The sequence below is a fragment of the Pelodiscus sinensis genome, chromosome 3, assembly GCF_052426305.1.
Source record: "Pelodiscus sinensis isolate ZL-2025 chromosome 3, ASM5242630v1, whole genome shotgun sequence".
NCBI classification, from domain to species: domain Eukaryota; kingdom Metazoa; phylum Chordata; order Testudines; family Trionychidae; genus Pelodiscus; species Pelodiscus sinensis.
Genome location: NC_143054.1, coordinates 169,672,112 through 169,690,174, shown reverse-complemented (window position 1 = coordinate 169,690,174; position 18,063 = coordinate 169,672,112). Strand labels below are relative to the sequence as shown.

At 40.7% G+C, this 18,063-nt stretch overlaps 1 protein-coding gene across 3 annotated transcripts in view; it reads right to left on the bottom strand.

Moving 5' to 3' along the window:
* THADA (THADA armadillo repeat containing) overlaps positions 1-18,063 on the bottom strand; it is a 281,980-nt gene that overhangs the window by 74,449 nt on the left and 189,468 nt on the right. For all 3 annotated transcript variants that reach the window (XM_075925431.2, XM_075925430.2, XM_089777509.1), the window contains one exon: positions 11,983-12,098. In XM_075925431.2, coding sequence (XP_075781546.2) covers positions 11,983-12,098 — 116 coding nt within the window. The remainder of the gene's footprint in view (positions 1-11,982; positions 12,099-18,063) is intronic.

The following is an 18,063-nucleotide window of genomic DNA, read 5'->3' as shown; positions in this document are numbered from 1 at the left end:
ATCCTGGAAAGTTCTAATATCTAACAAATTTCCCTTGCCATAAGTAAAGCCCATTTCTTCTTTCCTACATTCAGTGGACATAGAGAACAATTGACCACAGTCCTTTTAAATAATATAGACGAACATATTTGGAGTCTTCTTTTATCGAGGCTAAAAATTCCCAATTTTTTGTAAACTTTTCCTCATAGATCAGGTTTTTGACATCTTTTATAATGTTTGTTCATGTCCGCTGGACTCTCTGCCTTTTGTCCACATCTTTACTAATGGGTAGTGCCCAGCTGAGGCCCCACTAGTGCCTCGTAGAGTGGGATAATTACCTCTTGCTTCTTACATATGACACTCCTGTTAATAAACACCAGAATGTCAGCCTTTCACAGCTGCATCACACCATATTCAATATGTGATGCACTATAACTCCCAGATTCTTTTCAGCACTACTGCCACTTACCCTGTTATTACCTATTTTGTAGGTATGCACCTGATTTTTCATTCCCAAATGAAGTATTTTGCCCTATTAATTTGACAGCAAACTACTAGTAACTACTCTTTGAGTACGGTCTTTCAACCAGCTGTGCATAATTTCACAATGACCACATATTCCTAGTCTGTTTATGAGAATGCCCTGTGGGAATTAACTAAAATCAAGCTTATATCACACCTATTTCTTCCCCCATCCACTAGGCCAGTAATTCTTTCAAAGAAAGAATCTAGTTTGGTTTGGCATTTATTATTCTTGATACATCCATCATGGCTATTACTTACAGCCCTATTATCTTTCAAGAACTTATACACTGATTGTTTAACAATTTGTTCCGGTATCTTCCCAGATATCAAAGTTAGACTAACTGGTCTATAATTTCCCACATCCTCTTTGTCCTCCTTTTTAAACAGGGTCATTATTGTTTGCCTTCCTCCAGTCTTCTGTGACCTCATCTGCCCTTCGGGTCTTCTTAAAAATAACTGATAAAATTGTTCCAACTAGTTCCTTAAGTACCCTAGCAAAGACTTAGGTGTTTTGTTTCAGTCTTCTAAGTGTCATCTCAGTTCTCCTTCTTTAGTAAGCAGAGAACCTACACTTTCCTTCTCATCTATTTAAAGAACTTTAGGACTTTTATCCCTTGCTAGGTGTAATTCATTTTTTGCCTCAGCTTTCCTGATTTTACCTCTACATGCTAATGCTACTTCTTTTGAGCTCCTTCTCTGCAAAGTATCCATGTATTCATTTTTCATAGAATTGCTTTTTTATCTTCAGGTAATTAAAGTACTGCTGATGAAGCCATATTGTCATCTTACTATCCTTCCCATCTTTCATTTGCATCAGAATTGTTTGCAGTTGTCACTGTATTACTGCAAACAAAGAAATTAGCCGAGTAGAATCTGGAATATCTTAAATTTGTAATATCTAATTAGTGTAGATCTACTGTTTATATTCAAAAACACAGATGCAATAATACAGAGATTTACATTCTGGACCTGACAGGCTTTCTAATGGAATGAAAAATATCTCCTCTCACTTTTTCCCTCAACAATAAAAGTCTATATTATTTTAACATAGGTTACTTGGGAGAGTCAGTTCACATAAGTGTCTCACTAACATGTTAATTGAGAAATCTGCTTATTTTGTTCTTATTAATATATTTAACTAAACGAACAAAAACAAGAGTCTAGTTTTCCTCTCTCCTCATCCCCATAAAAATATTGTATATCAATGGCAACCTCCATCACATTACATCTTTTGTTAGGCACAGCTACATTTCCGCTTTGGTTTAGAACATGTTAACATGAGTCTCTGAATTCAGAATCTCTGTTTCGTGCACCCAAAATTTAATTTGGGGAGCTTCAGTTGGATGGCATCAAATAACTATAACCCACTTTCTGCTACACTTGATCAAACCACAAGTAATTAAAATCACCTGGACAATATGAAAGTTAATTCAGTCACACTTCTTCATTTTTCTTTGCATCACTATTGCTGTATGTTTCAGCCAAAATACCCCTCACTACGACATAAGTTATAGAATGAAACAGAAACCCAGTACAATACAAACATAAATAGATATGGTAAGTGGAACTTACATTTTTTTTAAATTGTAAGTGAGCCAAAGAAGTGCAAACTGTAGCTGTGACTAATACCTATGGCCCTACCAAATTCATGGCCATGAAAAACATACCATGGACCATGAAATCTGATCTTCCCCATGAAATATGGCACCTAGCCAGGGCTCCTATCCTGCACAGGGCTCCAGCTGTTAGTTCTGGCAAGGAAGGAAACTTCCTCTTTCCCTGCTGGGGCCATTCCTGGGGTGGGTCAGACTGACCTCCAAAAACCTCAGGAAGCTGCAGGCCACTCGGTGGCTCCAGCTGTCAACCCCTTCTGGCCTGCCTCCCTCTATGGGGAGGCTGCAGCTTTGCCTGTCCTCCCTGCTTCCCCCACAGGGAGGCTGTGGCTCCAGCTGTCATCCCTCCAGTTGGGTGGAAGACTGCCAAGAAAACCAGACATATGGTAATCCATTTCCCCACACCTTGCGACCCTCACTTCTGCACTGCTGCTGGCAGTGGCACTATCTTCAGAGCTGGGCATCAGGCCAGCATCCTTCCTCCTTTGGCTGCTCAGATCTGAAAGCAGCAGGGCAGAAGTAAGGGTGGCAATTCTACAATCCCCAGCAATAGCTTTGTGAACCCTATACTCTGACTACCTTTTGGGTCTGCACCTCCACAATCATAATGTAACCACCACCAGGCGGATTTGAACCTAGGACCTCTGAAGCAGAGTATAGGAGCCTCTACCCCCTGAGCTAAAAGCCAGCTGGCTCCCAGCTCATGCTGTAGAGGTCTCTTGATCTTAGTTGTTGCTGTTGTCTAGGTGCTACTTCCTTGGTCAGTGAACCACACTAGGTGTGTGGGTTATATACTTCCCCTAGGGGAGAGGAAGTGCATCCCCGAGCTTCAGAGACCCAATTGAGATCCCGGATGAGCCCCCCACTTGTAATCACCACCAGCCGGATTTGAACCTGGAACCTCTGAAGCCAAGTACAGGAGCTACTATCCTCTGAGCTAAAAGCCAGCCGGCTCCCTGCCCATGCTGTAGAGGTCTCTTGATCTTAGCTGTTGCTGTGGTCTAGGTGCCATTGCATTTGTCAGAGAACCACACTAGGTGTGTGGGTTACAATAACACCAAAAATTCAAATGTAAACATCCAAAAATGTGAAAATTACTCATTTTAAAATCCCCCTCATCATGAAATTGACCAAAATGGATGGCGAATTTGTTAGGGCCATACTTCTCCTCCTCCAAGTTCAATATTTCATTTTAATTTTAGCTTCTGAAGTTAGTGTTGTATGCTTATTTCTAAGCTTGAAATTCACTCAATTTAATTATGGCATATTTCAAGTAACAGTCTCAACTTTATAACATCTAAAATTCTGGAAAAACACTGGAACATTTTTGCAAGTTTACAGGGTATATACACAACCATAATATGAAAATGGAAAATTTGTTTTAGGTCTTTGGATAAAGATTTTGCAGCTGTATTGGACTAGAGAGGAGGCAGTCCCTCATGCAAATGGAAAACCCAGGCATTGTAACAAACTCCTACAGAGGGGAACTTGGTTATAAACAGTGCTTTTTTTGCGATGGTACTGCCCCATTACCTCCAGTCAGAGCTTACCTGGAAAAACGGAGCATACCGGCACCTCCGTATGCAAATGTCCAACCCCGGGTTTTTTTTTATTGCTCAATTTTTCCCCTGGAGTACCGGCACCATTTTTTAAATTTAATTTAATTTTTATTTTTAACAAAAATAGCACTGGTTATAAACATATATAACCTAATATACATTGACCTTTCTGGTCTGTAAATATTCCATGCTACATATATTATTCCTATGCTGTGATATAAGATATTATACATTAAAAAAAAACTGTCGGCTGAATAAAGAAGGAAAATTCCTAGTCCTTTTCTTTTTAGGAGAGCCAATGTGAACTTACAGGAGCTATTTCCCCCTTAAATTAATCTTCCCACTCCAATTAAAAAAAAAAAAAAGAGAAAGTCTCTTCTACATGACTAGCAAGAGATGCAACAGGTCGTATGTGGTTGCCACCCTCTGTTTTGTATTCCACTCATCATTATAATAATAAACCCAAGTCTCTACCAGTGGAAATAAAAAAAGCAGTAGCAAGATCCCATCTAACTTTTAACCCACACCTTAAGGCACTTATCTAGAATGCGGAAGCCTTGGGTTCAATTCCATCCTCTACCTGACATGGAGATGAGATTTGAACTAAATCTCGTCTACTGCAGAAGAGTACCCTAAGCCACTGGGCTGCAGGATAATCTGCACCAGTCCTTCTCTTTTCCTTCTATTTGGCTATTTGGCTGTATATACATAATTAAATAGAGGGATTTGAATGAGAGTCTCCCATCTCCAAGGCGAGTAACCAAACCACAAGGCTATAGTCAGTTTTTTTTCTCTCTCTCTCTCTGGCCCATTGACTCTCCTGCAAATCCCTTCTCCCACATTAGGCAAAGGAGAAACTGAACCTGGGTCTCCCACATCTCAGGGGAGATCTCTGATATTGGGAGGTATTGGCAGAATCCCTTTTTGTAGAGACAATTATATTATAATTAGTTTCCTTTAAGAAAATCAACCCACAGAATGGAAAGACAAGTTTGAAAAGGCCAAATAAAGCCCACATTTTTTAATCATGAAGTTTTAATTTAGGACATGGTACTTTTGAGCTGTGTCCAAAGGTGCTGGATCCCACTACATCTACAGAGAGTCCTGAATCTAATATACTTTTTGAGATAATAAGTAATCTAAATGCAGTAAATTCTGTATTGTTCTATAGCAACATTCATTAACAGATGAATCAATACAATGCTTTAATGGCTCCTTCAGAGCATGCTAGCATTGCAAAGCTAGCATGATTTTCCTAGCTACATATTTATGAGTAGGTTTTTACAATCTGTAATACAAGTACAGTCCACATATAGAAACTCATGAATTGTTATACATCTTTCAGCACATAGATATTTTCTCCATGTGAGCCAGAAAATTGAAATAGCGCAGAGCAACCAAAACACATTGCAGAGTTAGAGTGCAAAGACCTGCCTACAGCAAAGATGCATATTATTAAGAATAATGCCCATAGGAAGCCATTAGAATTTTAATACAGTTATGTCTGTTTTTAAAAGTTGTTAAAAAATAGCTTCTACACACACGGATTTTGCAAAATCCAAATATTTACACAGCCAAGTTTCAGTTCTTGGCATTGTGTCAATGTTCTCAATTTTCACACACTGGTTTGGCAGGAACTAGGAGCCTTTCAGAGATGGCACGCTCAATGCATGAGAAAAGAAAATGACTCAATTGAAAGCCTCCAGAACATAATAAGAAGCGAAGTAATGGGTTCAAAACAGTCCCATCCAGTTATCTGGAGAGAAGAGGACAATGGCTGGGAGATAGTTGAATTAAAATGGGATGAATGGTAGGCTTCCAACTGCATCACAGAGATCGCCGTGGGTACATCTACACAGCAGTGCTATTTCGGGATAACATTTGAAATACATTCAAAAAATACATTTGAAATAATGGGCTTCTCATTCCAGCTTCCTGTAAACCTCGTTGCATGAGGATTAAGGAAATTGCCGGAATAGCAATTTATTTCGAAATAGCAATTTATTTGTGGACAGCGCCAAATTTCAAAATAAGCTTTTTTGAAAAAAACTATGCAATTTACGTAGTTCAACTTATTTCAAGGTACATGCTATTGTGTAGATGTACCCCATGAGAGCTAAAATTGTGTCAGACACCCACTTTTTATACATGGTTTTTACCCAAAGGAAATGTTCAATTTCTATTCAATGTTTCTAAGAACATGTCTGACAATCTTTTAAGGAAAAATGACATCAGTTTCATATAAAAGTGTTTGTATATTTTCTGATTTCAAAATAGCTTAGGGAGAACCAAACATATTTGCTGTTGGTTTGTTTCAGTGCTTTGGTTAATTGAGTGAAATTCCTAGCTCTACAAGCTAGCAGAAAAACAAAATCTAGGTGAAAAATTCCACTATTTTTCTGGGTGTTACAGACTCTCAGTGTCGAGCTTAATGCTGAAACTGACTTCACAATAGGCCATCCAGCACCCAGTAGCTGGATGGCCTATTGTGAAATACATCACTGACACACATCTTGTATGATTTAAAAGTCTTCTTTGAAAAGTCAGTGAAATTCAGGAAACATTCTAGAAAATTGGAAAAGAGCCAATGTAGTGCCCATCTATAAAAAGGGAAGAAAGGACAACCCAGGAAACTACAGACCAGTCTTTACTTGTCTGCCAGGAAATGGAGCAAGTCATTAAGGAATCCATTTGCAAACATCTGGAAAATAATAAAGTGATAAGTAGGGATGTTAAAATGTGTTTAATTATATAATCATGTAACTGCTGAAAAATTCAGCTGTCCATGTAGGAGATAAATAGAATTCATAGGGCTGTCACTTGACATTGATTTCAAGATTGGCTAATGTAGTTTAATATTTCATAAAGACAGTTTGAAATTAGTCACAATTACTTCTTGAAAACTGGATTCGCCCCCTCTCTGTGCCAATTAACATCTAAACAGGATGCCTATTAGAAGTCAAGAGATATTGTGGGCTTTTGAATGGTAAAAGTCTCTGGAGGTCTCCAGAAACTCGGTAAATGTGGGATATCACTCAAACAGGAATATTCATTTAATCTGATGAGGAAGAAAAGAGAAGACACAGATCAATAAAGGCCACTCTAGCTAATCACAGACATCACCATCCATACCAAACACAAACATCTACCTCCCTGGGTTAGACCCTATAAATAAGTGTTAAATGACTGGCCAGTTTTATACCATTAAGGCTGAACAAATCACTGGGGAAACAGTCTGAGTCTAGGTTGTATATGCATTTTTAATTCTGGTATGTGAATATAAAATTAGGAAGAGCTGAAGTCATTGGCAAAAAATAAACCTTTCGTGAGTTTCTGAAATACAGGGAACGTTTTAAGAGAAACCGTAAATAAAACTAAATATTTCTTTTATCTGTATGGGCTCAGATTCAAATATCTATGAACAGGTCAAAGGTGAGCGGTTATAATAATAATATATCATTTAGATAACAATAAGTGACTTGTTTAAAGCAAGAAACTGATTGGTAACTGAACCAGGAAATATATCCTTACAAAATATGCCCCCCTGTGTGAATGTAAATCAGAATTGCTAGGTTTAGAATCTTAATGTGCAATATTGCATTTTCACCCAGCTGGCTTTGGAATGCAAAATAATGTTGGAACCCCTTTGATTTTCATTCTGTGTTTACCTCCCCAATGCAGTAGTGATTGTAGACTAGATTTATATAAGATGAAATTAATCTTAGTTCCTCTCAGTTTGGAACTCTGCAAATATTTGTTTTAAACAAAACTTGCTTCACCTTTTATAGTAAGTTATGCTCAATATAAGGTAGTCATTGGTTGGCTTGTCCTGAATTGCAAAAGCTGATACCAAATGAATAGGTATTTATTGGAAGAAACCAGCAGTCTTTAAGTCAAGCACTTTCCATGCTCACTGGACCAGGTGCTTAATTGTATCAACAGTACCTGGCTTAAAATGCTGAAACTAGACATCTTTGTATTACTGATTTATTTCCTTTTTTAAAAAAAAAAAAGAGATATGACTGAGTTAAAAGCAAGGTCACCCTCTCTCTCATTTCCTGTGGAAGAGAGCAAAGAAATAGGAAAGTCCATCATTTGGCTTTATTTCTATCAGAGCAAGGTGGAAAGATTTGAACCAATGCTTTTTCCTTCTTGAGTTACTAATGACAAGACTATATATAGCACCATAAGCATATTATTAGTAGTACTATCTTTTGCAGACTCTCTCTCCAATGAAACAATTCAAAGTAGGGCTGTCAATTGACTTGTGTTAACGCCTTCGATTAACTCAGGACAAGATTAACGCGTTAATTTTTTTAACGCATTAATTGCAGGCATTAATGCTGCGCTGATGCTTTGAAGTGCCGCTCCAGGACTTCAAAGGGGCAGCGCAAGTGGAGCTGGGGATCAGCTGGAGTCCCCAGCTGATCCATAGCTCCATGTTGCAGAGCCCCCTTGAAGTGCTGCTCTGGTGCTTCAAAGGGGCTTTGTAACAGCGGAGCCGGAGATCAGCTGGAGTCCCCAGTTGATCCCAGGCTCCTAATGTGCTGCCCCTTGGAAACACCACGGCAGCACTTCCCCGGGGCAGCACTGCATGGAGCATGGGGTAGGCTGGGGACTCCAGCTGATCCCCAGCACCACGCAGCACTGACCCATTGAAATGCCGCTGCGGCATTTCAAAGGGGAGGTGCACGCGATTAATTGCAATTAATTTTTAAAATCGCTTGACAGCCCTAATTCAAAGGAAACTCTTCAAGAGCATATTCATGCAGCTTCCTGGGAAGGCAAGTCCCCACGGTCACCCACCCCTTCTGCTAAGGCCCCATCTCCCACACGAGCCAAGCTGCGTCCCCTCCGCCCCTGAACCATGGGGAGATGGGAGAGCATGACCTCCCCCGCTTTCTGGCAGAGGGAAGAAGGGTGGCACAGCCCCATCCTCCCCGGTCCTGGAGCAAAGGGAAGCTGCTGGCGCAGCCCCAGCCTTCCCGGCCCCGGAGCATGGGACGGGCAGTGAGCACTCAGAGGCAGCAACACTGCCTCCAAATATGCCTACAGTAGGTGTTCTGGGGGCAGAATGTGGGCAGGGCCAAGCTAGCGGTTTGCAAAGGCAATGCCTTCCCCTACCTAGGGTACCTGCTGCTCATGTTCATCATACAGGATCCCCTGTAGAACCGCATAAAGAGACCCTATATTAAGTAATGTTTTTGTTTCATATGTAAATTACATAAACAAGGGATCCTGCATGTAAAGTTGAAAATGGTTTGCAATCATTTATTTAATATTAGTTTTGAACTTTTTCCTCTCAATGAAAGTAGGTATTTTCAAAATAAGTAATTTGCTTTGCACTTGCTATTTTTGTTCACTGTGAAGTAACTGTTCCAATAATACTGAGCAGAACAAGAACTAAACTAGTACACTACTTCTAATATTTTACCAATATCTAATTTAATTAAAATTGAGTAAAATATTTTTCTAATCAAATTCAGAGGACAAATGGCAATTTCATATGAGTAGGTAGCCAATATCTATAAATAAAACAGCTGTGTGCATAAAATTTAAAGCCAGCTTTCATGAGTCTGTAAGTTTACTTGTATATCTAAATTGGTATTTTAAAACCTGGAACAAAGCTTTCAAATTCCTTTATAGGGTTTTGGAGACTTGATTCCTAAGGGTCAAATTACATATTAACTTAAAAACGGGAACCAGTGGAGTCAAGATGTGCACATTCTGAACAGCCATCAAATGTTGTTATTTTAAACTCTTAACTCCTTTCTGTTTCTTCATTGTTTGTTCCTGCATAAGTTCTCTTCTTCGAGAAGTGTCCTTGTGGGAGCTTCGGTTAGGTGACTGCAGTGCAGTATCCCTCAAAGGAGGGAGGGGCCATCGAGTGACTTTATGGACAGTGGCTAGGACTGAGCATGTGAACTGAGTGCTGTCAGCAAAATGCCATTCTAGGGCACAGTGCTTGGTAACAGTTGAGACAGAAGCTCTGGTGGCAGCTCTGCAAATGTCTATTATGAGCAAATTGTTAAGGAATGCTGTGGAGGCCAAGAGTACTCTGGCGGAATAAGCTTTGGCTGACAATGGAGCAGGGATAACATTCACTTGGTAACAGAGGAGGATACAGTCTTAAATCCATTTCAATAACCTTTGCTTAGAGATGGCCTTGCTCCTCCATCATGCAGTGGTAGAAAGAAAAAGATGTGGAGACTTTCTAAATGCTTTTGTTCTGTCTAGGTATAAGGAGAGAGCTTTTCATTTATAAAATGGGCCCATTATGAAGACAGTATGGGAGCATGTAACCCATTTAAAATACTATGAATAAATATAAATAGGACATACACAAAGTCTCTTTTGTCAGGGTGGGATTCACACTTAGTTTATTTTAGGCAGGCAGCTTTCTGCAGACTTTGGTCAACAGGATGCATGTACAGTTTTGTAATACAGGTAGTCCCCGGGTTACGTACAATCATACAATCATAGAATAATAGGACTGGAAGGGACCTCGAGAGGTCATCGAGTCCAGCCCCCCGCCCTCAAGGCAGGATCTAGCTCTGTCTACACCATCCCTGACAGATGTCTATCTAACCTGTTCTTAAATATCTCCAGAGAGGGAGAGTGCACCACCTCCCTTGGCAATTTATTCCAATATTTGACCACCCTGACAGTTAGGAATTTTTTCCTAATGTCCAATCTAAACCTCCCCTGCTGCACTTTAAGCCCATTACTCCTTGTCCTGTCCTCAGAAACCAAGAGGAACAAATTTTCGCCTTCCTCCTTGTGACACCCTTTTAGATATTTGAAAACCGCTATCATGTCCCCCCTTAATCTTCTTTTTTCCAAACTAAACAAGCCCAGTTCATGAAGCCTGGCTTCATAGGTCATGTTCTCTAAACCTTTAATCATTCTTGTCGCTCTTCTCTGTACCCTTTAATCATTCCTTTCGCTCTTCTCTGTACAAGATAGGGACTATAGGTTTGTTCTTAAGTTGAATTTGTATGTAAGTCGGAACTGGCTCCAGATTCAGCTGCTGCCACTGAAACTGACCAGGGGCTGACTACAGGAAGCCAGAGGCAGAGTTGCTCTGCCCCCAGCTTCCTGGGATCAGCCTGATCAGTTTCAACAGCTGCTGAATCTGGAGCCTGGGACAGAACAGCTGGGGCGCTGCCCGGTAGGTTCCCATAGGACCAACCCGGCAGCACCCCACCTGCTCTACCCGAGGCGTCCCGCAACAAAAGCCTGGTCTGCTGGGGCGGGGGGGCGCACTAGCTGCGCCCCCTCCCCCCCAGCAGACCAGGGAGACCCGAGCAAAGCCGCACAGGCGGAGGGACCCCGCTGCCCGGGCGGCTTTGCTCCTGTCTCCCTGGTCTGCTGGGGGGGTCTAGCAAAGCCGCTGGACCCCCCCAGCAGACCAGGGACACCCGAGCAAAGCCGCCGCCTGGGCGGCTTTGCTCGTTTGCCCGGAAGCAAAGCCGCCCAGGCAGCGGGACCTCCGCTGCTTGGGCGGCTTTGCTCCTGTCCCCCTGGTCTACTGGAGGGGTCCAGCAAAGCCACTGGACCCCCCCACTAGCAGACCAGGGAGACCGGGAGAAGCTTTTCTCGCCCCGGAGGACACGGGCGGCGACCCGGCCCCCGTGAGCTCTGGGGCGAGAAAAGCCCCGTTCGTAAGTGCGCATCCGACGTAAGTCGGATCCGCGTAAGTCGGGGACTGCCTATACCACACATTTACCCAGAGAAACTTTGTAATAACATACTATTTTCTTTTTTGCTTTATGCTGGCTTGTAGGCTCTCTCAATGTTCTTCTGCAGCAAACCTGAAGAACTGTCCTGCATTGTTCATTTTTGGGTGGTCACTGTAAAAGATCCAGCAGCTGCATGCTGTGTCTTTTTTTACATTCTTTTGTGAGGAGACTGAAAATAAGAAAAGTATTGCCATGCTACTGAGCATACCGTACATTACTGTAATTTTATCATAACCACCATGTTCATACTCTCTTCAAAAGGTCCTTGTTCTTTTTCCCCTCGTGTAATCTATAAGAAAGGATTGTTCACCAAGTATTTGAGATGATTGTTTACATTTTGATTTCTGTATCTTTATGGTATATAAATGATAGTCAACTCTTTCATACATGCAGAAGAGATTGATAAAGCAAAAAACAGTGTATAGGACTCAAATTTCTGTTTATTTCTGCAGAATTATATCAATAGGCTTGCAAAAACAAACACAAAAATAACCCTCTCCAATCCGCCAGTGTATTTATTAGTAGTCTTTTATAACTTCTTGCATATATGATCTTTGAACATACCTCTTAGCCAACCACACTTTGGCTCTTACAAAAGTGATGATGTCAACTAGCGCCTGCTGAAGGTCTGAATTATTCCGGTGTTTAGATTCCAAGTAGGACCCCAACAAGTGAAATACCTAAATAGAAAAAGAAAAAAAAAGTTGCAGACTGTTATGAAAATATTTTTTTGACTTCTCATCTCCTAGCTTTTATCCTTCTTCAAAATAATCCTGTAGAAGAAAACTGCCACTAACAGAATGATCCTATAGTATATATGCAGAAAAACGTGCTAGTTTTAGATAATGGCCAAGTTACATCCTCAATCTACTCTTCTATTATGTGCACTTTTCACAATACAAAATGAAAAGACAATTATACAATAATCATAATAAACTTATAACTAACAAAACATCTTAAAAAACCTGAAAACTGAGCAAACAGAAACCTGAAAACAGAGCAAAACAATGTAAAACATATTTCTTGACACCAGCAGTTTTGCATTCACTCAAAATGATCCTATCAGTCTAGAGATGGCAGCAAACCCAAGCATGCTTATCTTATTCTACAAATGGATATTACTTAGAATTAGTCCCTCTTAATGCAGCTTCTAACTTTTCATTAACTTAATCAGAATAAGTACAATCACTTTTAAAATTATTTTAACCCTTTCACCTCAATGAAATAGTATATGTATTAATGACATTTGTGTTAAACATTCTATATTTGAATCTACAGGTTTTATATAAACATTGTATAATAAACCAGTTTCAATTTTTGTAGTAATTATACTAATTAATTGGTGGCTATCAACTACATGTTTATTTTACTTGGATTATAAATATATAAAAAAAGATATAGGCTCCAGACCTGCCATGAGATGTCCACAGAGGAATCTCTAAGTTCTATACCCAATGTTGAAACATTGTTCTGCCTATTAATAGATTTGTTCATACTTTTTACTGTACTTCTTTTCTTAGAACGTCAGCTATTGTAGTCTCAGAGTGGTAGCTGTGATCGTCTGTATCTGCAAAAACAACAAGGAGTCCTGTGGCACCTTAGAAACTAACCGATTTATTAGGGCATAAATTTTTGTGGATAAAATCCACTGCATCAGATGAACTGGAGTGGAAGTTACAGAAGAATGAGTACTGTGTTTTAGCATGTATAACCCACGAGTTATGCAAAGTTTTACAACCCCTCCCCCATCCCCGTCTCCCCACGAGCTATAGTCATCCGCATGTTATAAAGGTTTTTTTTTTCCTGGAAGTACAGGAAGATAAGACTGACTCTTACTTGATAAAAGCAGCGTATTTTAATTAAATAATAGAGGCAGTGATATTAAAATACATTAAAAGTTAGAATTTTACTGTGCAACTACTAAAAGAATAAATATATGGTAAAACCATTTAAAAAAGCCATCCTCGCATTGTCACAAAATGCATAAGTTCATTCATTCTGATTACTAGAATCAGCACCACCAGCATCCTCCTCAGCGTCTGAGTTTTCAAAACTGTCAAAACTTTCGTCACAGTCATTGTCTTGAAAAACATCCATTAAATCCATAACCAAGGCTAGGCAAGCTTCAGTGACAGTTGAAGTCTGTGGTGCCGAATCAGAATCGCTGTCATAGTCTGATTCAGAGCTAGAAGAGTCAATGTCGGGAAGAATTTCACATTTATGGAACCCACTGCAAATAGTAGCCGGTTTTATTCTGTCCCAAGCAGCCAAAACCCATTTGCAAACTTCCACGTATGTTGCACGGCACTGTCGACCTGCCGGAGTGAATGTGTGTTCCCCATTTGTCATCCTATTATCCCATTCCTCTTGGATGAAGCACTTGAATGGGTGGTTGACAGCCACATCAAGTGGTTGCAACTTGCACATCAGTCCACCTGGAATTATGGCGATATGTGCACCCACGGCATTTATGTGTTTCTGAACTGAAGTTTCTTTGTGGGTGGCCAAGGAATCTAAAACCAGCAGAGATTTAGGATTTAAAAAACCCACCTTTTCATGCACAAAAGCAGCTTTCTGCCCATGTCTTCATAACATCTGTGTTCATCCAGCCCTTTTTGTTACAAACCACACAAATGCCAGGCCGGCAGTTTTTCTCTAAGTTATCCTCTTAAAAATCACCATTGGTTTTAAACAGGGTTCGCCGAACCGCGGCGAGCCCCGCTCGTAAGCCACGTTGTCCGGCGATCTGCGCATGCGCAGATCGTTTTGCGCATGCACAGATTGCCCGAACCTGGCTCTTCCGGGTTGTAATCTACTCGCCATAGAGTAGATTGCATTATTTGTTGAGCCCTGTTTATCACCATTTGCCGTGCATGCCAACACTACAGTAAAACAGGTGCGTTCATGACCAGTGGTTGCTACACAAACCGTTTTTGATCCAGTTTCTGCAACAGACCAAGTAGCAGGTATATCAAATGACATGGGCACCTCATCCATGTTAATAACGTTGCTAAGTTTCAAGCCCAGCTGGTGAATTTTTTTATGTACAAAAGTTTTAAAATCATCCATTTTCTTTTCCCATCCGTCAGGAAGCCATTGGCCAGCAGATATCTGTGTGCGAACTGACAGATTGTTTCTCCGTATAAATTTGAACACCCGATTTCCCAAGCCTCCCCTAAAACCATAGATTTTCTGTTCCATAGCCATAAGTCGAGCCTTGAGCTGTATGGCTACCGTTGACACCGCCCATTTGTCCTCTTTATGTGCACGAACCCACTTCAACAGGTTTTCTTCCAGAACTGGCCATTCGGCTTTCTTTGCACATCGCGCTCTTTTCCTAGGATATAATTTCTCAAGCTCTGCTTCTTCTTTTCTCCTCTCCTGAACAGACTTTTTGTTGATATAGTATTTTTTCCCTGCCACTCTGTTTCCACTGTCCTTTGCATATGTCACAACACACATTTAAAATTGGCTGTGTAGGATTTGCGCTTAGGCCTGTTTAAAAAGTTTTAAGTTTAAAATACCTTTTAAAAATTCAGTACAAGTTAAAACTACTAAAGGAATAAATGAATGGTAAAACAGTGTAATTCAAAGGGGTTATATACCAGCAATAAAGGTTGTAGCATACTTACTGCTCAGTGTCATCAGCTGAGGTTCATTAACACTTCACTACAGGTGCTGTTCATCTTCTGAGGGCTATACATATGCAGGGGTTGTCTAAGACTTTTTTAACACAATCAGGAAAAAACGCAGGATATGCATGGGTGCGGGTAATACATGTGCGTGGGTTATATATGCTAATTTACAGTATGTAAAAGAGAGAAACTGCTTGTGTTCATGAAACTAATCAATTTAGGGTGGAAGTGGGTTATTCACAGATTTTGGTGTGGAGATGTTAATATCCATAGAAGGGATATTCCCCTTGTAATACATTAACCAGTTGACATCCTTATTTAGTCCTAAATTGGTAGTGTTTAAAATGCAAATGAATTGTAGTTCAGCTATCTCCCATTCTAACCAGTTTTTGAAATTCTATTGTACAAGTGTGGCTGTCAAAGTAGCCATCTTTCTACTTAAGAACAACAACAAAAACTATACAAAACTACACAAAACAAAATCTCTTTATTTAGGACTTTGAAAAGACAGCATTTGGATCCCTAGTCAATTGACTAAACGATATTAAATTATAAAATGAGAATAAACATATGTCTATTTTAGAATGTATTTCTTCCATTATAATAAACATCCGTTTGAGCATAGAATCATGATGAAAACTATTTTAGGATCTGAAACTGATTTTTGATGACCCTAATAAATACTCAGTGAAAGCTGTTAAGAGTTTAATTCTTCTCGACAAATCAAGGTACAGGTCGAACCTCTCGTCTGGAATCCTTGGACCTAAGTGGTCCTGAACCACAGTTTGCTGCACAAGGGGAGGTCAAGGCTCCCTACCCAGGTGTAGGGCTCTGCTCCTGTCTGGGGCAATGCTTCCCACCCTGCCAGCACTGCTAGGGCTGCATCCCCCACTATGCCAGCCCCGAACAGGGGCCAGCCCCACTGCCTCCAATCCTGGCTGGGACTGCACAGCCCCAGCCGGAGCTGCACTCCCCACTCGCCAGCCCTAGCCTCAGTGGGCTGCGCTCCTGGCCACTGGCTCCACTGCCTCTAGCCTCAGCTACGGCTGCACTCCTTGCCACCAGCCCTAGCCAGGGCTGCGTTCCCCACTGTGCCTCCCCCACTGGAGATGCACTTCCCACCACCAGCCCAGCTCGGGCTGCACTTCTGAACCTGGGCAGCCAGGGTTCTTTGATCCAGCAATATCTCTGCCTGACCAGAGAGTCACAGATTTTAGAGGTTCAACTTGTATTTTTAAATTAGAAATTAAATATACATAGATGATATTGGTAAGAAAAGATACTGTCTTAGCTACAAAATGTTGGTCATGGAATGTACATAAGAAATTATCAACCAGAAGAGGATTTACGAAATGTAAAAATCATATTATATAATATTGTTACTGTAACAAACAGCAACATATTGGGAATAAGCAAAAATACTTGTGTAATTGACATCCTGAATTGTAAAATAATAATGACAATTTATGCATGAGCATTCAGACATTGTCCCTGATAAGGCAAGCAATAAACATTGCATCCAGATTTTATATAATTTTATATCAGCTGTCTCCCATTCTAACCAGTTTTTGAAATTCTATTGTACAAGCGTGGCTGTCAAAGTAGCCATCTTTCTACTTAAGAACAACAACAGCTCCAGATCAGCTGCTAGAAGTGGGCCTCATCCTCCTTGATTGGATCTACCTCGTTATCTCCAGCCTGATCCTGGCCTGCATATTTATACCTGCCTCTGGAAATTTCCACTACATGCATCTGACGAAGTGGGTCTTTGCCCACGAAAGCTTATGCTCCTACACTTCAGTTAGTCTATAAGGTGCCACAGGACTCCTCGTCGCTTTTGCAGATTCAGACTAACACGGCTACCCCTCTGATACTATCCATTTTAATGTTTTCAGTTCCATACTCTAAATCGGGGATGGGCAATAATTTCCGAAGAGGGGCCACTACAAACATTTTTGAAGTGGTGGCGGGCTGCCCTAGAAGGGGTGGGGCCTTGGGAGCCACCACAGAGGTGCAAGTCCTTTTAAATACTACTATTTAAAGGGCTTGCATCTGCCGAGGGCTGCTATGGCATTGCCTAGCAATGTATCAGCAGGAACACGGCCTTTAAAGAGAACCAAGTGAAAGGGCTCGCACCACCCGGGAGGCTCCCAGGCAATGTGTTAGCTGTGGGGCCGGGAGCTGCAAGCCCTTTCAACTACTTCTATTCAAAGGGCTTGCAGCTGCTAACGCATTGCCTGCTTAGACGGAACCAGTGGAAATTGCTCGTGCATCTCCGGATAAAAGAGGTAGGCAGGCTGGATCTGGCCCATTGACAGACTCTTGCCCAACCCTGCTCTAAACCATACCACCCTTTCTCCCTTTATAGGATGAAATATTACCATTGAGTCTATTTTATTCTCAGATTTATTCCTTCAGAAATAAATAAATGAGTACATTTAGCACAGAAATATTCTGAAAATCATTTCACGAACTGAAGTATTATGCTAGCAACTAAGGGATCTAAATATGGAGGCTACAGTCAGAGCAAATGATTGTATAAAGCCTCAAGAGGATCAATAAACCCCTAAGAGGAATCTTAAGGGCATTCTTTGAACAATTTAAAGAGCTTTTTGTCCACTTCTTCTCCAAAGGGCTGAACAATCATTCCACATCTCAGATTGAAAAGCAAAGACTTGCTCCATTTTAAACAATAAAATAATCCATTACCAAATATACTTATATAAAAATAAAAGCCATCAACTTAAATATTTCTAACCAAAGGAGTCATCTCTTCCATTCTGTGTCTGCCTTATGGCACAAGCTGTCATGTCACATTTTGGATTTTATAAGAAAACAAACAAAAAATAAACATATTTGAACCACTATGCAAAGTGGGAACTCCATTTAAATATATATTTTATATACTTTTAAAATTAAATGCAAAGTTAAACAGCAGGAGATTGAGATGAGGCTTGATAGTACCTGGAACCTACCCAGTAGAAGGAAGGCTCTTGCACAACTCAAGTAC